Source organism: Marmota marmota, unplaced genomic scaffold, assembly GCF_001458135.2.
Source record: "Marmota marmota marmota unplaced genomic scaffold, marMar, whole genome shotgun sequence".
NCBI classification, from domain to species: domain Eukaryota; kingdom Metazoa; phylum Chordata; class Mammalia; order Rodentia; family Sciuridae; genus Marmota; species Marmota marmota.
In genome coordinates, this window is record NW_026000057.1 from 41,623,552 (window position 1) to 41,649,459 (window position 25,908).

At 38.1% G+C, this 25,908-nt stretch overlaps 2 protein-coding genes across 8 annotated transcripts in view; one reads left to right on the top strand and one right to left on the bottom strand.

Moving 5' to 3' along the window:
- Positions 1-5,079: 5,079 nt before the first annotated feature.
- Positions 5,080-12,849, bottom strand: Tifa (TRAF interacting protein with forkhead associated domain). Of its 3 annotated transcripts, none has more exons than XM_048813738.1 (2): positions 12,320-12,849; positions 5,080-6,432 (listed from the first exon to the last, which is right to left on the bottom strand). In XM_048813738.1, exons 1-2 carry the CDS (start codon positions 12,395-12,397, stop codon positions 5,857-5,859), a joined length of 654 nt encoding a protein of 217 aa, XP_048669695.1. In that variant the 5' UTR covers positions 12,398-12,849; the 3' UTR covers positions 5,080-5,856. The 3 variants fall into 3 exon arrangements, with proteins under 3 accessions (XP_048669695.1, XP_015340139.1, XP_048669696.1); XM_015484653.2 differs by having other exon boundaries at positions 12,586-12,843; XM_048813739.1 differs by lacking the exon at positions 12,320-12,849 and adding an exon at positions 11,866-12,308.
- A 12,083-nt stretch (positions 12,850-24,932) lies between these two features.
- The window catches only part of Alpk1 (alpha kinase 1), a 136,499-nt gene continuing 135,523 nt past the window's right edge, over positions 24,933-25,908 (top strand). For all 5 annotated transcript variants that reach the window (XM_048813740.1, XM_015484654.2, XM_048813742.1 and 2 more), the window contains exon 1: positions 24,933-25,107. The gene's annotated coding sequence lies outside the window, so the exon portion shown is untranslated. The remainder of the gene's footprint in view (positions 25,108-25,908) is intronic.

Sequence of the window (25,908 nt, forward strand, 5' to 3'; positions counted from 1 at the left end):
TTGTAACTGTCCCTCACATTAACTTCTTGGCTCTGACTTGACTCAGTAAATGTAATGGAAGAAACAGGCTTGGGAAAGTGGGGGACATGAAGAGTTCTGTTTGAAAGTTGAGTTTGAGCTGTTTATGAGACATTTGAATGAGGATCCTAGGGTGTATGTCTATAGCTCAAGGAGATCCTATGGTTGTAGGTCTATAGCTCAAGGAAGGAGGTCTAAGTGAAGTTTGGGAGTCATTAGTAGGTTAGTGGTATTTTAAGTCATTCCATTATCTGAGTTCGCCCCAGGGAAGCATAAAAGCAGAGAAGGCCAGTTTCTCTAAAGTTGACCTTTAAAGAGAAGGAGAAACAGCTTAAAGAAGATTCAGAAGGAATACAAGTGTGGTGTCATGCCAGGAGATGGGGTTCACCAATATCAAATGCCCCAAGAAGAGGATGGGTGAGTTAAGGTTGGGTTTGGGAACATGAAGACTGATGCATATCTGTTATACAAGTGAGGGGATGGAAACGGAGGAGGTAGGGGATAAAGAATGAAGAACAGCCGGTGTCGCCATTTTTTGAAAAGTTTTGCTCTCAGCAGAGAAATGGGGTAATTGGAGCGGGTATGGAGTAATCTAAGGTTTTTATTTAAGATACCAGGAATACTTTAGGTATGTCTAAAATGATATAATTTGAAATTATTCCTGCTCTTTTTCAAGATAATATAATAATAATTTTGATATATTTTTTTAAATTTTGTTTTTATTTGTATATGGACATGATAACTTTATTTATTTTTATGTCGTGCTGAGGATTGAACCCAGTGCCCTACATGTGCTAGGTAAGCTACAACCTAAGCTACAATCCTAGCCCAATAATTGGATATATTATTTTAGTAGAGGCCCAAATTATCATTTTGCTCTATATAAAGATGTCCTAGTCATAAGTTTTTAACATAGCCATCTTAAAAAAACACACAACGTGATATCAAATATATTAATGGTATCCTATATTTATTTTCTTGGTCCCTCTAGTTAATTATCTGATTGGTGAGATCACACAAGAATTATCTAAGAAATGGATTTCCTGAATCTAATTCTTATATCCTTAGGTAATATTAAAGGTAAAAATAAAATTAAAGTTGAAAAATATTAATATGAATATTTTTATTATTACAATTTATTTAAATGAGTGAATATACACTAACATCCTCTGTAGTTCAGAAATCTTTTATATGTGACTGTAAATATAAGGAGCTAACTGTGCTCAGTGCTATTCACAATAACATGCTGTGTGGAACACTGATAAGGGACCATATAAGTGTACGCAACTGATCTAAACAGAGACACTTAGAGGGAAGTACTATTTTAATCCTTATTTTTCAGAAAAGGATCCTGAGCTAGTGTCAGGTTACACGAGAAATAGATAAACTGAGGCAGTATGATTGAGAGCTCACTCTCAAGACTATAACTTCATCCTGTAGAAGTTAGGTCAATATTATTTTTTAAGGGGTCTGGGAAGTTTGAGTTTTATTTGCTTAGCTGAGTGTTGAAAAATTGTTTAAAGATACCCAAAGTGATACTGTCATAAAAAGACACTTTGACCTAAAGTGAAGTTCCATTGTTGTACCTTATCATGACAGTCAGAAGTTTTCTTTTTGGCTTTTAAACAACAATGACAGTCAACAGTACCAGACTGGTTCATCTATATCCCTGTGGCCTTCCATCAGTAACAAAGTAGTGAGACCATAAACAGCTGAAATCACTGTTGTCCAATTTTCTTCAGAGCTCCTGACCCTAAATTCTTCACTTAAGAGGTAGAAGTCAAGTAAATATTTTCATGTAGAATGAATAGTTGAATAATGAGTGATTGGTTTTAGAACAACTCAAAGCAATTAGAAGCCAAATAAATTCCAATCACACTTTACATAGCTCTCATCCTTGGTCACCACCTGAAATTTAAGCTCTCCGATGGTTTCAATCATGGTCCACACAATAAAATAGTAACCACAGTTATTTTAACACAAAACAATTAATACAAGGAATTAATTAAACAAGTGTTGACTGACAAAAGGGGCCCTGAAGTAACATGAAAGCAGCTACCACTTATACACACAAAAATGTTAACAGTTATCTCCTGTTAGTAGGAGTATGGCTAATTTTTCTGCAGATATAAATAATTTAAAGTACAGCTTAAGTGACTGCATATCCCATCTTACCTTCATAGAAATGAATACCATCGTTCATATAAGCCTAAAAGTTAGGCTTCTATAAGTCAATCCAGACATCATATAGTACACACAGAATTTTCTAGAAAATGGTTATAGAATCATATGGCATGAGATTTCACCGGTGGAAGGCACAACCATGTCGTGAAACTACAGACTCAGGAAAAGTTACTATAGCACTGGCACAAGTTAACATACCTCTCAACTTGGCACAAGAAAATTCAATTCCTAGGGACAAAGGAGTCTTTCAGGTATATGTTGAAATTTTCACAGTTCAGCTGCAGAATATCAATATTTTGTTTGTCCCCACCTAGTCCACTGTGGCACTTTTGGTTTTTTGTTTTGTTTTGTTTAGAAAATGCTTTTTTTACCCACATGGTCACTGACCAGAGCAGCTATTATATGTGACCATGTTACCTAAGGAGAGTTGGTTGTGGAGGGGTGACAAGCTGACTTTTCCCTGGAACTGGAATAAGGAGATCAGTTTCTCTTTGAATGATCAATAACATGTAAATCTTGGAGTTATGCGTGGTCTTGTGCCACCATGTATTAGGAGAATGGAGCTGATATTCGTTGTGGGGCAGAGCTGCAGGCATTTGAATCCTGACTAAGGTTTGCTGGTTTCCTTCCATGTGTTCCGTGAGTACTTCAGCTTGCCTGTAACAACCCCTATTTGTGCTCAGGTAGCTCTGGCAGAGATTTTATGCTTTGTAATCAAAACAATTTTAATACTAACCAATTACTCCATTACTACTAAAAGAATTGGTCTATGGAAAGTTTCTATTATTTCGAGAATAGTAGTATTACTATTTAGTAACCCTCTCTTTTGCCAATCTATTAAGAAAAAAAAAACTTTTTTAAATTGAAACTTGTATTTCTCAAATCAAACAAATCTTTTGCAGGTTAAACATTAGGAAAAATCATTAACTAGTTTATATGAACATAAGTTTTTTTCTGGATGTATCTCCTAACACATTTTTGGGTTCAGTAACAATGATACAGAAATTTCTTAATATTAAAACTTTGTATTTTAGCATTTAGCCATCAGCCTCAAAGACAAGAAACAAGTGGAAAGTTCTTTCAAAATGGCTGAATGTTATATAACCTACACATTAGAGTGTATACACTTTGCTTAGAGACAGCTTGTACCATAAGATCATTTGCACTATGAATAATTCTAACAGCCTGGGTGACCTACTTTGTAAATCCACCTCAGAAAGGAAGTTACAATCCCAGAAAAAGATAATATAGTAAGCCCGGCACCGTGGTGCATGCCTGTAATCCCAGCAGCTCGGAAGGCTGAGGCAGGAGGATCATGAGTTCAAAGCCAGCCTCAGCAATGGTGAGGTGCTAAGCAACTCAGTGAGACCCTGTCTCTAAATAAAATACAAAATAGGGCTGGGGATGTGGCTTAGTGGCCCAGTGTTCTGAAGTTCAATCCTCGGTACCCCCCCAAAAAATTTTTTTTTAAAAAGATAATATAGTAAAGGCAACTTAGTGACTAGAAGAGATAGTAGATAAATAACTTCAGGTCAGAGTATTTGCTGCTATAACGAATTATTGCAATTTAATGGTTCACAACAAATTTATCATCTTCAAGTTCTGTAAGAAGTCAAACACAAATCTCACTGGACTAAAATCAAGGTATCCACAGGATTTCATTGCATTCTAGAGGTTTCTCTGCCTTTTTCAACTTCTAGATATCAAGTGCATGATTTCTAGCTTCTAGAGACTACCTGCATTCGTTGGCTCACAGCCTCCTTCCTCCATCTTCAAATCCTGCACCAGCAGATCAAGTCCTCACATTTCATCACTCTGACATCTTGCTCTGCCTCTCCTATTTGTAAGGACCCTGTAATTATTAGGTCCAGAATAAGCTAAGACAATCTCTCTATTTTAAGGTGAACTGATGAGCAAACCTAATTCCATCTGCAGCCTTAATTCCCATTTGCTACATAACAACACATTCACAGTTTCAGAGGTTAGCACATCTGCACATCTTGGGCCAAGCCATTACTCTGTCTACCACAGGGAGTAAGCAAAAAAAAAAAAAAAACAGGACACAGGAACTGAAAGTTATTTGGGCCACTTTAAGTAGGGACAAATAGTTCTCTCTACAGCAATAGTTCCAGGGCTGAGGAGGAGCCGAGGTGTTGGACATCATCTTTTATAGCCAGGAGAAACTGATGGTCTGAAACAACAGAAGGTGTACTTGGGCTAACAATCATTGGAAGGAGGCCAGAAAGTTTAAAATATTATTAAAAATATTTTAGAAAGGCTGTTACAGGAATATGTTTTTTTTTTTCAAAATTGGACCTGTTATAGCAGGACATTTCATTAACCTGGAAATTTCACTTCTTCTTTTTTTTTTTAGTTGTCAATGGACCTTTATTTTATTTATTTATATGTGGTGCTGAGAATCCAACCCAGTGCCTCACAATTGCAAGGCATGTGCTTTACCACTGAGCCACAATCCCAGCCCCGAAATTTCACTTCTTAATGCTAGAATCTAATTAATCAAATGGTTCTTATTTAGGTAACATTCACTTTAACTTAGCTAAAAGAAGTGAAATGTGAATGTTTTAAATAAATACAACTTTATTTAAAGCTAAATTTTTAGAAATGTTTAAGCATTTATTATAAATATTTACATATATTTATTTATATAGAACATCCTAAGAATAATTATTTCCCTTTTTTCAAAAGTTTCAAAGAAATGGTTAAGGAATTAAACTTTGATTTTTATTATGTCCATGAATGCTGTTAAAAATTGAAATTTAAATCGGGCTGTGGCACACTTGTAATCCCTGTGACTCAGGAGGTTGAGGCAGGAGGATCACGAGTTCAAAACTAGCATCAGCAATTTAGGGAGGCCCTAAGCACCTTAGTGAGACCCTGTCTCAAAATAAATGATAAAAAGGGATAGGGATATGGCTCAGTGATAAACTGCCCCTGGGTTCAATCCCTGGTACCAAAAAAAAAAAAAAATGAAATTGAAAAGTTATGTAAAGTACATAAAAATCAAACTTCAACTTCGGTAAGAAAGTAATTCTAAACAGTGGTTTTTAAAAGTGTTTAAATATTAGTTTTAGATAATGAATACAGACAAGGAGATTAAGGAGAACTGTTGTCTTAGGAACAGAATATAATTCCATAAAGAAAAATCAAGGTATCGTTTCTCCTTATATTTAAGCCACAATGACGTGCAGACAGAACTCTAGAACTCATTCCAGTACTCTGGTTCTACAAGTACTAACAGGCTATAGACACCAGTTAATAACCTGCCTGGAGCTTTGACCTTGAAAATTAATGGCAGCTGTGAAATGATGTGACCAAACCAAGATATAATTCCTTACAAAAGCAAATCCCAACCAATATCAAGAAGAAAAAGAAAATATATGACCTTATTTTGAGAACACAATTTCATCACAAGGATATTTTTACACATAACCCTCACTAATGTACACTTAATTCTTCATAGATCCAGAAGTGCAACAGGTGACTAAGACGATGAGTAACAACACGATGGTAATAACAAATCCCAAACTTGGCAGCCTAACAGATGACTATGATGTAAAACTAATAAACTTTTAATAAGCAGAATGTCTCCAATCTGTTCTTCGTCCTTCATGTTTCTCCTCTTAGACCCTCAGTTCACAATTCATTTTCATCCATTTCTGTAGGAAGAGGGCTTTGGGTAGAACAGGATGAACAGCTGCCATTCTCAGGTATGGGTGTCTGTGCTGGCCAGTTTTCCTGCAAAAGTGGTCTTGGAGAAAAAAGAAATCGTGTCTCAAACCATTCCAGTGACTCTCCATCTTCCTTCTCCAACAGGAACTGATACTCACCGAATCTGATCATGCACCGGTAGGGCAAGTCCATTTTATTTAGGTAGCCTAGCACCTGGCTGTCCACAATCAGACTGGTCTTCCTGCTCATATTTTTAATTTCAAAAGAGAGAACTGCGCTGTTAAATTGTTTAAATGGCTGCAGAGAAAACTGAATTCGTGAAGCCTGTTTGTCCTGAAAAACATAATGACAGATGTTGGAATTCCGTCCAAATTTTATCACTTCGGTGGAGGGGAATTTCTTTCTATCATAAAATGTTATGGATTGAAATATTCCACTTTGCAACTGGCCAGGGTGATAAACAGTCATGTGGAGACAAGTTACTGTCTCTTCTGTGTCGGCATCTTCAAAAGTGGACATGATGTGCACCAGAAGATCAGCCTGCAACAGTTAAACCACCAGAGTTAGTTCATATCGCTGAGAACTTTGATTCTAGTATTCTGATGGAAACTTTTTATAGATCATAATACACAAGACCCTCTCAATTAGCTAATGCATGTGTGAAATCTTACACCAAGCCCTATCGGAATTGGTGTCTTACCTTTTGCTATCTCTACTTTTCATTTCTAGTTTGACCCTAAGACCATACATATAATCTGGACATCAGCAAGTGATGATTATTGACAACATAGTGACATGGAAATTTCAGATCCATTCTCATTGAAACAGAATAACTTTAGCCAAGATAAAATATGACAGTTGTACTTTAAAAAGAAAATTGGGAATTAAAAAAATCTCTGGTTTGAATACCCTGAGAGGACGTACCCATAAAACCTACACTTTATTAGAAATTTGTTATAAACAAATAATTGAAATATTGTTCCTTATATCCTCACTTAGAGTTCCAATAGTTAAATGACTGAAAATAGTAAATGCTTTCAATGGTTATCATATTCTTTAATTTTAAATTTAGACATTACACACTTAAAATAAATCTCCACAAGGTAGTTCTAAATATCATGGTCTGCACTGGTACTGGAGTTGTTTATTTCTGTGCATGGTTTTTAGCAACTGGATGCTTTTTGGTCATTAACCACAAGCAACAAACCAACTGCTGTTAACCACATCCTTATAGCCCCGAGCCCTCGGGTGCCCCCCAACTACACTTCCCTATGTTCACTTTTGATAATCAGAGTATTTAAAGTAGTATAACCAGAGAAGAGAATTAACTGCTAAAATTTTTATGACATTATTTTAACATGAAACTGCCATTTCAAAACTAGTTTAGTTTTAAAATTACATGCATATGATATGAAAATTCAAACGATAAAACAAGAATTTAGAAATGTCTTTCCACATCCTAACCCTTTGTCTTTCTCTCCTAGAGTTTGCTTTTAAGATTGCTTTTAACCTTAAAAAAGTTGGTTCTTGACAGCATAAGCATGCACACACACACACACACACACACACACCAGCATGAGCATGCACACATATGTGCCACATGTGCATGTTTCTCCCTAAGGTCTTTCACAAATATAAACATAGTAGATTTAGTTCTGGACTTTGCATTGTTTCCTTAAGAGTGCACATGGGTGATTTTTTTTCCACCTATACCCATCTCAATATAGCTCACTCCTTAACAGCTCCATAGAGTTCCTTTCATCTGTGTTGTGATGAGGTGTAGAGATATGCTAAGCATCCCCTGCTTTTCTTGTGTGCTTCTTTCTTGTATTGCTGGACCTCTGCTTATACTAGTTTGGGGTTTTGACACTAATAATCTTAAGTGAGGTTGATTTTTAGCTTAGATTTCGTTAATTTTTGTTTGCCATCCACATTAGATGTTGGTATCAAAACTATACTGATCTGAAAAAGAAAAAAAAAAGAATACTTTATTCCCTTTCTGTTTGTTGCTATTTACTTTTTAAATATTTATCCTTAAGTTTTAGGTGGACACAATATCTTTATTTTACATTTATGTGGTACTGAGGATCGAACCCAATGCCTCGTGCATGCTAGGTGAGCACTCTATCACTGAGCCACAACCCCAGCCCCCCCACCTGCTATTTACTTTTAAAATAGAATCTTTTCTTCTGTTTTGCAATGTTATGCTGCTAAAACCAAAATTAATTCACTTCATTATTCAACAAGTGGCAGAGCTGAGCAAGATTACTATTTTTTACTTGGAAATGCATCTTTATCTTTACAGTTTCATTCATCATATAGTTCTTGGACATTGTAACATCATATTGGACTATCCAAAGAGAAAAGAAATGTCCAGTTATAAGTAGAAAAAGTGAGAGAAACCCTCAAAATCTTGGGCCAAGAGTGACAAAAATTATCATGAAAACAAAGCCAGCAAGATTTAACACACAATGAATAGAACTGGTTGATCCATCCTACACTGTGATTTGAAGATGCTTTAATTAGGATAATAAAGTCTCATTATTCAAGAAGTAGACAGCATAAGAGAGAATAATAATAATAAGTCATGGGATGGTGCAATTAGAAATTGACAAGAAAAAATGTGCTATTGTGCTATCTGGGTAATTTTTACTTTCCTCCTAGGTTTTCCTGTTTGTTTTAAAATTTTGCACAATAAACATGTATTACACTTGCAATATTTAAAAATCAAAATTAAAGAAAAAAATTTAAAACAAAGAATTTGCTCTTAACATTCAGTAAATAAAGAAGAGCAAGAATCTGTCCATGACCTCCAGCTCTGTCTGGGATAAGCTGCCATTATTCATTCCTGGGCTTTGGACAGTTCAAAAAAAAGAACTGGATTTAAACATTCTGTATTCTGGATATAAACAGACTTTTTGTAGACAGCCAATTTTTGGTTTTGGATTTCTATATAAGCTATTAGCTTATAATTCTGTCTTTTGAGCAAATTCACCACCAAGAAAAGTTTGCTCCATGTAGGCTTTTACACCTTGTACCCAGGGCAGATATATTATCCAAGGGAAAAAACAGGCATTCTGGTTTGTAAATCAAGGTCTATAAGCAGGTCAGTGTGAATCAATTCTTATAGGGTTTGATGAACCTATGAGCACACAGTAGTGACTCCTTCCAACACAGACTGTCAAGTATTTGCTACCTCTTCCTCCCAGGCCTACCCCTCCCAGTTCTGATCCATTAGAAAGATGACTGGTCTACTCCTTCAGAATGGTGATTCACCCCTTAAGAACCATGTCAACATGAATGGAAACATGAGTGGAAATTTAACGTTCAAGAAGAATTTGGGGGAGGGGAGTACCGGGGATTGAACCCAGAAGCGCTTAACCTCTGATCTACACTCCCAGCCTTTTTAATTTTTTATTGAGATGGGATCTTGCTAAGTTGCTTAGGCCCTCACCAAATTGCTGGGGCTAGCCTCTAATGTTCAATCCTCTTGCCTCAGCCTGCTGAGTCCCTGGGATTACAGGTGTGCACCACCAGTCCAGGCTCCAAGCAGAAGCTTTAAAAGCTACTGCATATTTGCATCTTCTCTCTTTCCTTTGTTACATCAGAAGTTTCTAAAAGTTAATGATCAACCTGGGTCCTGGAGGGAAAGGCTAGAGACAGATACATAAAGAACATAAGCAAAAAAAATCAACCATTCTTTCCTGAGATTTTTGGGGTTATTTGTTACTGCACCATAAAGTAGCCTGAGCTGACAAATGCATTTACCTATCTTTCAAAGGTAAGAAAGGACTGACAACAAGGGTTCTTACTTACTATATATGTCTTACATGTGCCAAGCACTGTGCTAAGCCTCCACTTCATCTTCCTAATGTGCAAAAGAACCCTATGATCCATCACTTCACAGATGAGGGACATGAATCTCAAAGGATTTAAATACTAGCCTATTCACAAATGCAGTGTCAAGGGCAGGATTCAAACTCTAATGCTCCCTCACTTACCATTACAAGCTCTGCCTCCTTGGTTACCAGTTCCTTCACAAACTATAGCAGTTAATCTAAAAGGAAGGAGGACTTAGGAATGTGTGTTCTATAGCCAGCAAGCCACCAACCTAGACTCTAGTTTTGGGAAGGGAAATATGGTTATTAGCACTGCCTCGTTGGAGGAATATGCTCTGAAGCACCAGCTTACCATAAATATCAGTTATTCTGAAACCTGTGTGTAAAAAATATGAGCATGGACCTAGTATACACCAGCAACTGTGGCAGGTTGTTTGGGGAGCACCAAAGTTGCTCTGGTCTCTAATCAGATCTAATCTGATCTAATCTGATTGAAGCTGCTCTGACCATAGTCTCTGATTTCAAGGAACTCAGAAACTAATATATTTGTTACAAAGTGGCCTGGATCCCTGGCATTTCAAAGTAGTCAAAAGGAAAACAGAAAAGGCAGAAACTAACAAATAACTAAAATAATAAATTTTAGATTAGTGGATTTTTACAAAAATCTCCTGTGCAGATGGTCAAAAAAGCTTTTTGAAATCTGTGAGACTACCAAATGAACAGAGGACAATGAGTTTAGATAGCGAAAACAGTGGAGTGGGTATCTCTAAGGAGGGAAACAGGTCAAGGAGACTTACTTTTCACCGTATACTTTGAAATTTGGGGATTTTACACTAAGTGCATTAAGATCTATTCAAACACAGCCCAGCCCCAGTGTCACATGCCTGTAATCCCAGTTGCTCTGGAGGCTGAGGCAGGAGGATCATGAGTTCAAAGCCAGCCTCCATAAAAGTGAGGTGCTAAGCAACTCAGTGAGACCTTGTCTCTAAATAAAAAAACAAAACAGGGCTGGGGATGTGGCTCAGTGGTCGAGTGTCCCCAAGTTCAATCCCCAGTACACACCCCCCCAAAAAATTCCACAAACTATTCAAACATTAACAATTTTTTTCTTTACAAAAATCATGAAGTCTTAGAATTTTAAGGAATTTATGGGAATTGGAGATTAGCAAAGCATCATTAATTGGCAAACTATGAAATCTGACATCACAAAGTTGAAGAACACTGATGATGTCTGACAAAGAGTATTATCTGTTTTAACAAAAGAGCTACAATAAAACAGGGCATGTGGGTTGCATGCTTGAGTGTCAAAAGAAGAGCTGACCCCAGCTGGACACCAGGAAGTGTACACTTAACTGGAGGTCTTAGGAGGGGGAAAGAGGGTTATATGCAGTTCAAGAGAAGGCTTCTGACTCCTCTGAAAGAAAAGAAGAATGGATATGTGCACAGGCCTTGAATGAAACAATGCTGTGGCCATCTCCCAACTCTGACCCCTCCCATACACACCCTACCCCAAGGTCCTGCAAAACCAGTGAAGTGACATACTACCCTGGCATTGCAGAAGGATGTTTGGCCTTCAAATGTCATAAATAAAAAGATATTCAGAGATTTATCTTTGTTTCTTTTTTTCTTTTCTTTCTTTCTTTCTTTCTTTTTTTTTTTTTTTTTGCTAGAAATAGCCAGGTGTCCAAGCAGTTTAACAGAAAGTTTGGCACCCCTGGGTGGTCATGCATGCCAACAAAGTTTCTCAAGTTTTAAGAGTTTGGTCAAAAAACAAAACAAAACAAAGTTGACCATAATAATGGAATTCCTTGTGGATGATGTGTTAGGAAATGTACCCCTCTAAAATTTTTGCCTTCTTCTCTCTCTGCCTCAACTCCTCACTGATATTCTGGAGAGAATATGTGATTAAAAGTAGGAAATTCCCATTATTTTCCAAGTCTTTTCTCCCTGACAAATACCCCACTCTAAGCTTATAGGAGGGGAAGAGAAAGTTGGGAGCAAAGCTAGACAGTTTTCCTCCTGCCCAACCCGCTCGGCGGTCATCACCCTGCAGCGCCCCTTTGAAGCCATCAGGGAGGACCCTACAGTTTAGCAGAGCTTGTCAGCAGAATCAATATGTGCTGCGCTCACAGACTTTCCAAAAAGAGTGCTGAAAACCAGACTCAGAAGGAGCAGAACCTTAGAGAGCTCAGCGTTCTCAGGACTGTGCCTTCTTCCTCCCAGGCCGCTGGACTGGCCTGTCCCCTTGGAACGTGCGCGGCCACACTTGTCCGAGGCTGCGGACATCCGCTGTGAACAGTGTGAATTCAGGATTCCAGGGGATTTGGGAAATTCCGATTTCTGCTCTGGAAGCTGGGGAAAGTCCCAGAAAGCAACGGATATACTTTCCTAACGAACCGAACTGAAACAGGCAGGCAGAGGAACTCGCGCTCCGGGGAGCCTCGGGTGCCGGCAGAAAGGTCCCGCCCCCCAAAGAGAGCGCGGGGCGGGGGCAAGGGCAAGGGACTCGGGCAAGGATGCTCCGTGCTCCTGCCACCCTTATACATGACACTTTTTTTGCTTTCTGGTTAGGAAAAAAAAAAACTTACAAAATATAGGAAAGTACAAAGAAGGCACACCCACATCTCCAAAACTTTCCAGAAACTCCCCATTTTGTAAGTGTCCATGTTTTACAAGGCTGGGCGCAGACTATCATTTTTCCTTAGTGTTGTAAGTGTCCGCCTTCAAACCAAGCCAGAAGGCGCGTCTGGTGATGACTTCATGCGACACCCGAAAACTTCCTTGACAAAGCTGACATCTTTAAGGGATAAACAAGAGTCCCCACCTCACCCCTGGACTGCTGACCAGCAGGTACCTTGGGACTCAGGGGTCCGTGAACTTTCTCGAGCGGCTGCGGCGAGATGGAGGCTTGGGATAGCTGTCCCCGGGGCCAGATGTGAGACGCAGAGGGTGGGTGTGCGCGACAGGCCGAGGCGCCGGGACAGCGCGACACGCCAGGCTGCGGGTGCGAGGGAACCCGGGCAGCCCAACCTCCCACCAGCGAGTGCTTATAAAGCCTGGCGGAGGCGGGAAGGTTTCAGACTCCGCCCGCCCCTCGCCAGCCCCTTCCTTCTTTTGGTCACCTCCGCCAATGACGTTTCCTGGAGAAGCCCGCCCCCGTTACCGCCTGAGTTCTCGTGACCCGGTTGGAGGCGCTGGGTGCCAGCGGGGCCACGCCTTCCCCAGCAGCCCACGCCGGAGAGCATGTGACTTGAGAGCTCGGTTTTGAAAAGAAGGGAACTAGATCACTTCAACATTAAGGGCTGCTTCTCCCCACAAAGGAGGGTTGCCCTGGGGTCACAGCAGGCTGGGAACAGAACTCACTTCTTGGTGACTAAGCATAACAAGCAAGCTAGGAATGCAGGATCACAATCCCCAAGGGAGAGTAGGTCTCCTTCGCAACTGAGGACCCGCGGCAGGAAATTGACGAAATTATGCTGTGTGTATCCATGAATAGATCACAGTGAATTCCACCTTTATGTATACCTAGAAAGCCCCAGTTAAAATTTAGTTCAGTGGTAGAGTGCTTGCTTAGCATGTGTGAAGCCCTGGGTTCGAACCTACCACCATAAAAATTAATTAATTGATTAATTAATCAATAGAAGGACGATCTGTAGAGTAAGGGGAATAGGGGGAGGGAGGGAGGGACAGGGAAAAAGGAAGCCCTGAGGTTGAAATGGAACAAAATATATTCCATGCATGTGTGATTGTGTCAAGATGAACCCCACTAGTAATGTAGAACCATAATGTACTAATGAAAACTTTTTTCTAAAAAAAAAAAAAAGCACAGAGGATTCCAACCTACTCCTCTGTGTCTGCGCCTTACACCCACGCAAACAGGCCCTTCCTCTCCAGCCACATCCTTATGAGGGGGCTCTTCGCTTAATACCCAAGGGCTGGGATTCCGCAGGGAAAAGCTGGTACATGATGAAATGAGAAGCATCCCCTTAGAGTTCTTCATAATTTAGAGTGAAGAAGGTAATGCTTCTCTGCCCCAAAAAGGTTCAGAATGAGCTAATCGTGGAGAAGGGCTAAAGAGGATAGCTGTCAATATTGGGACAGGAGCCGGATTCTGTATAAGGAGAGAATGGATTGAGAATACTGGAAGGAGGCCAAATTTAGCATGACTGAGGTCATCATAGCTACTTAACGTTTTGCGAGACGATGCACTGATTCTCATAGTCATCAAATGGAAACCACTCGTCTGGATTCTCTGCTTGATTGTGGGTCATTTTCACTGGCAATAAAATGACACGAACGCATGCTTGATGCTTCCCGGTCTGAGAGGCGGTGTGGGAGGAGTGAAGTTTTGAACTTCTCTGACTGAGATAGGGATAGTCAGGAGCGTGATTATGACCAAGGGAGGGGTGCATCTACAGTGAAGTAGATTCCTGTAAGAACTGAAATTTTGTTAATCATCAACATTTATTATTTCTTGTTAAGAATAAAGACAGCCAGTGTATCCTCTTTCCGTTGAAGAACATTAGAGCAGGTGGTAGATAAGAAGTGCAACTTGACTAGGCCAATAAACACATAAAATAAAACAATGTTATCAGAATTGGACTTTCTGCTGCATAATTTTTTAGTATTTTTTTAGTTGTAGTTAGAAACATTACATTTGTTTTATTTATTTATTTTTATGTGGTGCTGAGGATCGAACCCAGGGCCTCACACGTGCTAGGTGAGCGCTCTACCGCTGAGCCATAACCCCAGCCCCTGCTTTATAATCCTGAAAGGTAAATCAAAGAGGATGTGATAATATTTTATAAACTGCAAAGAACCAAATAAGTAGGTGTTATTAGTAACTGATAGAGAAAATGCAACAATTGCTAAAAAAAAAAAAAAAAAGTACAAAATGCTAGAGATTGTTCTGTTTCTCTTAAGATGATTGACCTATTTGATTTACTAAAGGACTCACAATGATACTTTAAGTAAGCTATTATTTATGTGTTATAATCGAATTTCATTAACAGTCATTTCCCTCTGGCAACTGGTTAAAAATAATGGATCTTCAACCTGAAGATTGAGGGAATTGAAAAAATGTCAAAGTGTGCACTGGAGAGGCTTCTATTCTTTGTGTTCTTTGAAGACTTGAAGGGACACTTGGCAGAGTTCAATGTGATGCTTATCTCCTTTCAAATAGTGGGTATGGTCATTCCATCTTGGTTTTCCGGACTTCTTGAAAACTGAGAAAAGGTCCAAAAAACTTCTAAAAGCTTGAACAGGGTCAGAGCCACAGAGAAATGTACCTATTTCCATAATTTCAATTTATTGAATTTTCTGAAGTTCCTTGGGAGTATTTACAAAAGAAGCAATTTTAAATCATTCATATCTAAATTAAGTCATTTGTTTTCATTGCTATTTCTGTTTGTGTAAAGCCATTAAAACAGTTATTTTTAAATGAAGAGCTCATTTTACAGATTTAATAGATTTTACTTGTTTATTTTTATTCAGAGTCAAATTTAAATAAACAGTAAAGATCATTTTTAACGGAAAAACCTAAGCATCATTCTTTGATCATGAAAATGTCTTCACTGTGAAAGGAACACAGTGGGACTTTATGCAATGAAAGTTTACTAAGCAAATGACTAAAATGTGAAAGTCCTCCAGCAGTCACATTAGACTGGAGAAATGTAAAGCTCTCACCAGGTGCTGCCATTACAAATCTGCTGATGAGAAAATGCCTGCTGGACTGCACTTTTGAGGCCTTCTTATTTGTAGTTTCCTTTTTTGAAAAGGAACAGAAAATTGATTCTTTTAGTTTCAACGTGGTCGTGTCATTTTAACAAACTTGTCCTTCGGTCCTAAAGTGGCTTCAAAGAATAAAACTTTCTCTTGCATTTATGGGCTGCTAACACCTTGTAAATTAGAGGTTAAACCACTTTTTTGTGACTTTCATGAAGACTTCAGCAGAGGGCTGGGGATGTGGCTCAAGCAGTAACGCGCTCGCCTGGCATGCCCGAGGCACTGGGTTCGATCCTCAGCACCACATAAAATAAAATAAAGATGTTGTGTCCACCGAAAAGTAAAAAATAAATATTAAAAAATTCTTTCTCTCTCTCTCTCTCTCTCAAAAAAAAAAAATTAAAATTAAAAAAAAGTCAAACCCTCCCAGGGGTGATGGGGTCATAGGAAGTACACTAAGTACTTTCAGGAAGATTTTAAAAGGAACTCTTTAGGGAAATGGATACCCCCAAAGTTGGACTTGGATTGTTCAGCAAATCAAAACAGAAGAAAACAATGGATATAAATGTTCTTGGTACAAAAATGAGAGACTTACTGTTTGAACTATCAGTAGCTAATCATTTAATTTGAAAATAATATAAAATGCCCACAATCTAACATATTTCTATCCAGCTTTGAACATTTTGAAATTACCATGTTGTATTGATACTAAAAGTATTTTTCCCCTCAGTTCTTCTATTCAATTGTCGTATTCCATAAATTAACTTTCCCCACCACCGTCACCCTCATCCCTATGATATGGATTCCACATAATATCTAATTGATACTTGGTTGTTTCAGACTACAAAAATATTTTTCCATGGAGAGAATCTTCAGAATAGTTTTTAGATACTTTCTCAAAATCCACAATTAAGTCCACTTTTTTCATTTATAATTAGAAATAAAGGAAGCTGATTTATGGTAATACAATGACATCCTATAGAAAAAGTAAGACAGAGTTGCTTGTCTATGTTTCTTGCTGGTAACTGGGTTATGGGATACCTGCTCTCTATTCAGGATGCTCTTTGCAATGAAGATAAACCCTCACCTGACTCCCTTGTCCAACTCAGACCTTCAGATTATGTGTAACTCCACTCAGGGCTGCTATGCTAGTCTACAAAAACTTTTGGCATTGTCTGAGATAACCTCACCTAGCTCTTCTTCCATTAATCCCAAAATGAGTGACAGGAAGAAACCCAAATTGTTTGCATGGAAACCCAGAAGTCTTAGTTTGGACTTCTTTTTCTTTTCCTGCAGTAAAGTTGCTGGAATTAAAACGGACAATTTAGATTTATGTGGAAAGAACTTCAGGATGCACTACTAAAGAAAAAACAAGTACAGAACAAAAATGCTACCATTTGTAGAAAGATGTATTTGAATGCATGAACTATCTGCAGAGACCCATGGAACTGATAATATTGATTAATCTGAGAAGAGCATGGTGGAGAGAGGGGTAGAAGGTGAGAGTGGGAGAGAGATTTCTCATTGTGTGCTTTTTCAGGCTGTTTGGATTTTATAATATTTTGCACATATTACATTTACTTACTTATACACACACGCACACACACACACACACACACTCAAACTTGATAAAAAGAGACAAGTAAGAGAATCTTTCAAGAGAGAAATCCCAGTGCTTCAGAGCCTCAGTATTTTTCATATGATGGAAGACTGATAAAATTCAGGCTCTCCAGAGAGTAGTTAGTGATAAGGAGAAAACTGGATGCCCTAGAGACAGGGTCCGTGGAGGGTATAAGGAGGTGAAAGAGTCAGCCTGTGTAGGGCCCTCAGTTCTCCCTATGGGCAGTGTGGGACAGTTGCTGTGGAAGACAGAGTTCTAAGATGGCCCCCAAGACTCCTGCCCACTGGTGAACAAGTCTGTATCAGCTCCTCCTCTGAGTACAACAGAACCTATAGCTGTGATGGCATGCCACCACTGTGATGGGTCCTAATCAGTTGTCTTGGTTTCCAAAGAAAGAAGATCCAGTTGGGCTGGACCTAAGAAGGTGAGTTTTCTTTTTTAATTGGTGCATTATGACATGTAATAGTGGGCTTGGATGTTACATATTCCTACTAAACTGCAAATTTTATATTGGATCCACAACAAACAGCCAGCCTCCTATATGCACATAACATAATTTGGTCCATTTCATTCCCCACTACTTCCATTTCCCTTCCCTCCGCACTTCTCAGGTCCTCCTACTCTACTGGTCTCCCATCTATCTTCATTAGTTTCCCCAGCTGCCATTTTTTGTTCATTTTTTTTTCTCTCTAGTTTCCACACGTTCTCGACAAGCTGGTGAGTTCTTAAGAGGACAGATCTTTCAATGAAGTCAGAGACACGTGCTCCTGGCCTGGAAGCAGGCAAATGTTTCACCAGAACTCCTTGCAAAGGCCACATGGCAGGGAATTTTGGGTGCCATCTAAGAGTGGAGAGCGGTCCAGCCAACAACTAATGAGAAAATAGGGACCTCAGCTCTACAACTGCAATTCTGTCAACAACCCAAATGGGCCTGAAAGGGACCTGGAGCCTCAGATGAGAACTGAGTGTTCTCAGCAGTAATGTGCCAGATTTCTGACAGAAATCTTGAAATAAGAATGGGATGTACTAGGGGCACTTGGCCACTGAGTCACATCCTCAGCCCTATTTTGTAGTTTATTTAGCGACAGGGTCTCACTGACTTGCTTAGCACCTTGATTTTGCTGAGGCTGGCTTTGAACTTGAGATCCTCCTGTCTCAGCCTCCTGAGCTGCTGGGATTACAGGTGTGCACTTGGTGCCTGTTGGGCACTGTGGTTTTTGTTTGTTTGTTTGTTTTGTATATCATAGAAACTTTATTATTCCTCTAAATTCTTAAAAACTTTAAAAAGTTCCTTGCTCTACTTATGGTACCATTTGTAGACATTTAAAATGCGTTTGCATTTATAAATAGTTTGCAGATAATTTAACGGATGCTGTTTTAAACTGCAAATTTTATACTGATTACACAACAAACAGAAAACTAACAAGAGTTGCTTTTGTTACAGGGTCCCAGTCTATTATGAAGTTCGCCAATGGCCCTGGGGCTCCCAGTCACCCACTATCAGTACCAGAGGCCATGTAAGTAAGGAAAGAAGATTTGGGAGGTACACTATTTTGCTTGTCATATGTCTCCTAAACCAAGTAGCAATTTTCCTTGTTGATTCTAAATTTCCTCAAAAAGTACTCCTTGTCATCAGAAGAAATTTTTAGTACAAAAAGAAACTTCACCTTAAATATTATATTTAAGTATTTACTTACTCAGCAAAAAAAAAAAAGAAAAAAGAAAAAAAGAAAATCATGGCATATGCAGGTAAATGGATGGAGTTGGAGAAATGCTAATTGAAGTTAGCCAATCCCAAAAAACCAAATGCCGAATGTTTTCTCTGATATAAGGAGGCTGATTCATAGTTGCCGCAGTCTGGCTGGGCACAAAATCACGAGCCACTCTAGCAGGAACAAACTTTATTTTTGAAACTGCCGCCAATGCCCCTTACGCTCCCAGGAAATATGCCAACCGTTTTCCCGGCCCCAAAAGGAAGTCCCTCCTACCGCACTTCCCCAACCAATGGGAACTCTCCAGGAGTCCCGTAGCAGGCCGAGGTGGACAGCAGGAGTCCAATATCCATATGAATGCAGATCTTAACATAATCATATCATCTCAATGGCTTGCTGGCGGCACCTTTCAACCAAAAATGCCATGCATCATATTACTTGGTTATGGCTCTTAGCACATAGTGGAGCAGGGAGAGGGAGCATGGGAGGAATAGACAAACTCTAGATAGGGCAGAAGGGTGGAAGGGGAAGAGAGTGGGCGTGGGATTAGAAAAGATGGTGGAATGAGATGAATATCATTACCCAAGTACATGTATGAAGACAGGAATTGTGTGAATATACTTTGTGTACAACCAGAGATATGAAAAATTGTGCTCTATATGTGTAATATGAATTGTAATGCATTCTGCTGTCATATATAACAAATTAGAACAAAAGAATAAATTTTTAAGAAGTATTTACATTTTGCTTATTAATGCTTCACCACTAATTTTTAAAATCTATGAATCACTAACATCCTGAAAAATAATGACATTTTTTAACAAAGGAATCATAAAATACACATTATTTAATCTGCAACGCAATAATTTCATTCTCTCCTAAAATAAAATAGAAAATCCTGGCTTATTGAAATGCCTGACCTGAAATAAGTTTTCCATCTATCCTCCATCTCTGTTTCTCTCTTAGTGTTCACCATCATTGCGCTATCAAAAAAGTATATAATTCTAAAAAGAAAGTTCCAGAATGGTATTCTGGTCACCCTCCCCATACATATACCACTACCAGAAATAACACTATTCATTGCTATTTCTGTCTTCAAATTTATGACATAATTAATTATATTATAAAACAGGTAAGGTGATCTTGAGGTCATCCTGTTCCAACATTCAAGATCCTTTCAGGAAAAGTATAACTCACTCCCAAAGTATGTACCCCCTGAATATTTTATTTAGCCAAAGCTTAGTTGGAATGTTCTCTTCCTGCTTTATTTATTCATCTTACTTAGATTGTACAGTATTCCATCATTGCTCTCTTCTGCCCCTCCACTGATTTGCTCCTGTTAAAGTCATCCTGACCTTCTTCCCAAACCCATGGACACATTTCTGTTTTCATCCAGCTTCACTATTCTTTCTCACCCCCTTCCTTTCCCCTCCCACCCCTTTGCCCCATCTAAAATTCCTCCATTCCTCCCACGCTCCCCCTACCCATCGCCATTATGAGTCAGCATCCTCATATCAAAGAAAACATTCGGCCTTTGGTTTGGGGGGATTGACTTTATTCACTTAGCATTATATTCTCCAACTTCATCTATTTACCTGCAAATGCCATGATTTCATTCTCTTTTAATGCTGAGTAATGTTCCATTGTGTATATATACCAAAGTTTCTCTATCCATTCATCTACTGAAGGACATCTAGGTTGGTTCTAAAATTTAGCTATTGTGAATTGTGCTGCTATCAACATTGATATGGCTGTGTCCAAGGAGTGGGATAGTGGGTCAAATGGTGGTTCCATTCCCAGTTTTCCAAGGAATCTCCATACTGCTTTCCATATTGGCTGCACCAATTTGCAGTCCTACCAGCAACATGTGAGTGTACCTTTTCCCCCACACTCTCGCCAACACTTATTGTTGTTTGTATTCTTAATAGCTGCCATTCTGACTGGAGTGAGATGAAATCTTAGAGTAGTTTTGATTTGCATTTCTCTGATTGCTAGAGATGTTGAACATTCTTTCATATGTTTGTTGATTGATTATAGATCCTCTTCTGAGAAGTGTCCAGTTCCTTGGCCCATTTATTGATTGGGTTATTTGTTGTTGTTTGTTTGTTTATTTGTTTTTGGAGTTTAGCTTTTTGAGTTCTTTATATACCCTAGAGATTAGTGCTCTATCTGATGTGCTTGTGGTAAAGATTTGCTCCCATTCTGTAGGTTCTCTATTCACCTCACTGATTGTTTCTTTTGCTGAGAAGAAGGTTTTTAGTTTCAATCCATCCCATTTATTGATTCTTGGTTTTAATTCTTGCAATACAAGAGTTTTATTAAGAAAGTTGGTGCCTAATCCAACATGATAGAGATTTGGTCCTACTTTTTCTTCCATTAGGTTTAATTCCTAAGTCCTTAATCCACTTTGAGTTGAGTTTTGTGCATGGTGAGAATAGCTGGATATAAAATCAGCACCATAAATCAAAGGCATTTTTGTACATCAGTCAATTCTGCTGAAAGTGAAACTAGGAAAACCACCCCATTTACAATAGCCTCAAAAAAAAAATAAGATACAAATTTAACAAAAGAGGTGAAAGACCTCCACAATGAAAACTATAACATGCTAAAGAAAGATATTAAAGAAGACCTTAGAAGATGGAAAGAACTACCTTGATCTTGGATAGGCAGAATTAATATTGTCAAAATGACCATACTACCAAAAGTACTATACAGATTTAATGAAACCCCAATCAAAATCCCAATGGAATTCTTTATAGAAATAGAAAAATCGAGCATGAAATTCATCTGGAAAAAATAAGAGACCCAGAATAGCCAAAGCAATCCTTCGCAAGAAGAGTGAAGCTGGTGGCATTACTATTCCAGACCTAAAACTATACTACAGAGCAAAAGTAATAAAAACAGCATGGTATTGGACCAAAATAGACCTGTAGACCAATGGTAGAGAATAGAGGACACAGAGTGTAGCCCACATAACTTCAATTATCTCATATTAGACAAAAGTGCCAAAAACATGCATTGGAGACAAGATAGCCTCTTCAAAAAATGGTGCTGGGAAAACTGGAAATCCACATGTTTTTTCTACATCATTCTAGGGAATCTCTCCCCAGCCTCTCTGAGGACTCCTCTTTTTTTCTGTATAACTCCTAATATTACTGAGTTTCTTTCTCAATGATCTCTTTTCATCCTGTCTATTCTCACTCATTAATCTCTAACTAGTTAGTTTTTTTTTACTAACTCTAAGTCATTTATCCAAATTCCTATGTGTCTTACCTAGGTCTGTTATTCTTTCTCCTAAATATTTCCTTCCCATTCTTTTTATTTCCACTATTATTGTTTTTAACTAAGCCCAGTCATCACTTGTCTAGAACATTACAGTAATCTTGTAACTCTTTTCCTTAACTATCTTGCCTTCCAATCTACCACCTACTGATATAAACCTTGCCTCATAATTCAATTTTCCCACTACAACAAGCATTCTCTCTCTTTTCTCCTTCTCCTCCTTTTATTTATTTATTTATTTTTTTTGCAAAACTTCATCCCCAGCCTTCAAGATTACCTTCTAAAAAAAAGTTAAACGATTTAGTTACCATATACCTATAATTTCTTGTGAGTCCCCAGTGTTTTGGACACAAATTTACACACTTCTTAAAATGAAACAGATAGCTCTTACATTATGAGCTAATTGCTGCCTATTTTTCAAGCTAATTTCCACTGATCTATCTATCATTGTGATGGCTTTAAGGATATTGATTATGTGCTCAGTCTGGTCGGAATCCATGGCACCAAAAGAACACTTGGCACAAAGCAGATACTTTAAACTTGTTATTTATATTCAAAATTATAAAACTCAGAAAATCAAAATGAACATGATGCTGCAATCAGTCCTTCTCAGTGTGTCCCAATGCACTTCCTTCATAGGTGCACATGTCAAGCTTCTGCCATGGCTGAAGCTTGTGCTATTAAATTTTCACCCAAGGAACCACTATCTTTGCAAACTTCCCCAAACTGAATATGGTGATCACAAATGAGATATTATATGTGTGTTTCTGCGATTCTGGGGACTCTACCAGGAAATCTTATCAAAGACCAACTTGACTGTTCTCTAAGTATCTGGAAGATAAATGACTCATTAGGTCCCTCCTCTTCCATCCATACCCTTTCTTCTTTTCCAAGTGTCCAATGCTCTCTTCTAGGCTCTCAAATACCCAGTCCTTCTCCCTAAACACTCATTTTCTAACATTTTTACTCACTTACCTCACAAACAATTCTGCAAAACCAATTAGTCCCTCACATGTTTTTAAGTTGATATGCATTGTTTATCATAACTTTAAATAGTTGTAGAAGACCTTTAAGAAACAAAACTTTAACATATTCTAAATGTGCTCAATGAAAATGATATATCCCAGTGATTTGAAGCTCCCTATCATCCATTTAAAAACACATGTGCAAGTTCTTCAACAATAGGAAATTTTACATTATTCCTTTATCTCCTTAAAATTCTGTTTTCATTTCACTTTCTCCATAAAATTTTCTCCTAATATAAAATAGTTTATATGTCTCAAAGTTTGGATTGCATTTTTTTTTTTTTTTGGTACTAGAGATTGAACTAAGGGACACTTGACCACTGAGTCACATCCCCAGCCCTATTTTGTATTTTATTTAGAGACAGGGTCTCACTGAGTTGCTTAGCACCTCACTTTTGCTGAAGGTGGCTTTGAACGAGAGATCCTCTTGCCTCAGCCTCCTGAGCCTCTGGAATTACAGCCATGAGCCACCGTGCCTGGCTTGAATGCATTTTTAATATAATGAAAATATGTATACGTTGAAACTATTTTTGCTTCTTTTGACATTAGACAATAAGTATTAAGTTTTTTAAGATAAGTTATACCAATAATACTCATTCAGAATAATTATTCATTCAGAAAGACAAAATTATATAGTTTGATTAGTATTAAACAGAAAAAAAGTTTTATTTAAAATGCATTTTTCAGTGAGATGTATGGGGATTTTAAAAATTAGTTCATGGATGAATTTTATTTACAGTTAGAATAAAACAGTATTTCACAAAAATGAAACTCTGTTTAGAAATAGAAAGAGTTTTGTTATACAATGCTTTTTAGTTACGTGAACCTTTTCCATGGGCATTTATTAAGAATTATGTAGTCCTCTCTCACAAACAGTTTTGTAAAGTGATCTATCTTCTAACTACTCAGTTCTTTCATTCTGTTTTTTGGGGAGGCAGAGCTGGAAACCATGCAACTTGCCTGAGGTTTTCTTACCTAGTTATTAAAGTCCTTCACTCTCTCGGATTCTGGGAAGTACACCAAAGGCTTTACCAAAATGTTTCAAATTACCATTAAAGAAATCTATTCCTCTTCCATTCACATAAATTTCTTCAACCCAGAAGACTCAGAAAGGATTAAGAAAGTTTAAATATCATTGCCTTCAAAAACTTTTCCAATAAAATGCACTTTTTAAAATATTTTTTAAGTTGTTGTTGGACATGATACCTTTATTTATTTATTTTTATGTGGTGCTGAGGATCAAACCCTGTGCTTGCCCATGCTAGATGAGGCTCTACCGCTGAGCCCCAACCCCAGCCCCCAATAAAATGTATTTTGATAAATAATTTTAAATTTTCTCTTGTATTTTTGATTTGTTTTTGTTTTTTGGTCAAAACTTGGACTTTAGATTGTTTCATGGAAGGACAGTGCCCACCATATAACCCAGTTAAACCATCCTCACTATCAAACCAGTCAGCCTCACCAGATTTTCTATCAGAAAAATTCTAACTTCATTTTTGGTGTAAATAAACCAGGTAATGAGTGTGTCTCTGTGACATCAAGCTCACTTCTGCAGTCTGATTCTGAGATGCAGCACAGAAATGCAGCCTTAATAAGATTTTGTCCTTTAATAATAAATTTAAACAATGTCACATTCATTGTTTCTTACTGATCTTCTATTTTCTTGTAGCTCAAAGGACTCTCCATTCTGATTTAGTCCAAATAAGGAGCTTTTTGCTCTTTGATTAAGAGAAGGAACTTTCTGTAGTAATACAACTCCCAGCATACCTTTCAACAGAGTAATTCCTAAAGGGGTGTGTCTTGTGACAAAACTGCCCAAAGTCCCCGGTGTTGAATTACACAACCGTGTTCTGAGACAGTGACAGCATTTGTTTTCTTTCAGATTCCAACTTCCTGAAACCAAGGCTGTTTATGAGAAACAGTATATTTTGGAGACGTTGTACTGGAATTAATTCTTTCCAGAGTCAGATTTGCTGGATCTTAAAGTGTTTTTCCTCTTCTTCGAGATAAAAGTGAGTATCAGCCTTCAAATGAGTAATTGCAGTAGATGTTGTTTATAAAGGATGGCATTATGTGTACGGAAGTACTTCCTCAAATTGTAAATTACTGTATACTTGCTGACCCTATTCATTAACATATCTTGTTTACATTTAAATGACTTTGGTACTCTAAGAACATCTACACTTCTGAAAATTCCTCAGACGTGGGTGAATAGAGGGATGGGATGGAGGAGGGGTGAGGAGAGGTGGGGAAGGGCTACTTACCTACAGTGATAAACTTCAGTATTGTGAAGAGGAGAAAATGAGTAAGTTTTTTTTTTAAATAAGGCTTAATAATAAGGTGCTTACCTCACAGAGCTTGTTAGACCTGCTAATGAACATCTGACCTTATTTTGTCACTGAATCAAGATGTTTGATTAAAGCTTTAAAGAATTGTTGAGATTACTTAGTTTAAAAACCAACCTTGGTACTTTTGTTTAACTGCATAAGAAGTAACCTTAGAAACAACTTCTTTTTTGATGGAATCAATAACTTTGCTAAGAAGCAGGTAGATAAAAGTTACTCTTGACACATGGGAAGAACTGGCAGGAATTCTGGATGTGGGCAAGCATTACATAGCGAGAATGAAAATCTAAATTCCTTCCTGTGTCTAGTTAGAAGAATCCTTTCATTGAAGAATTTTATCATTTGCCAGGTCTGGTGGCCCCTGTAATCAGGAGGCTGAGGCAGGAGGATCATGAATTCAAAGCCAGCCTCAGCAAGAGCGAGGTGCTAAGCAGCTCAGTGAAACCCTGTTTCTAAATAAAATACAAT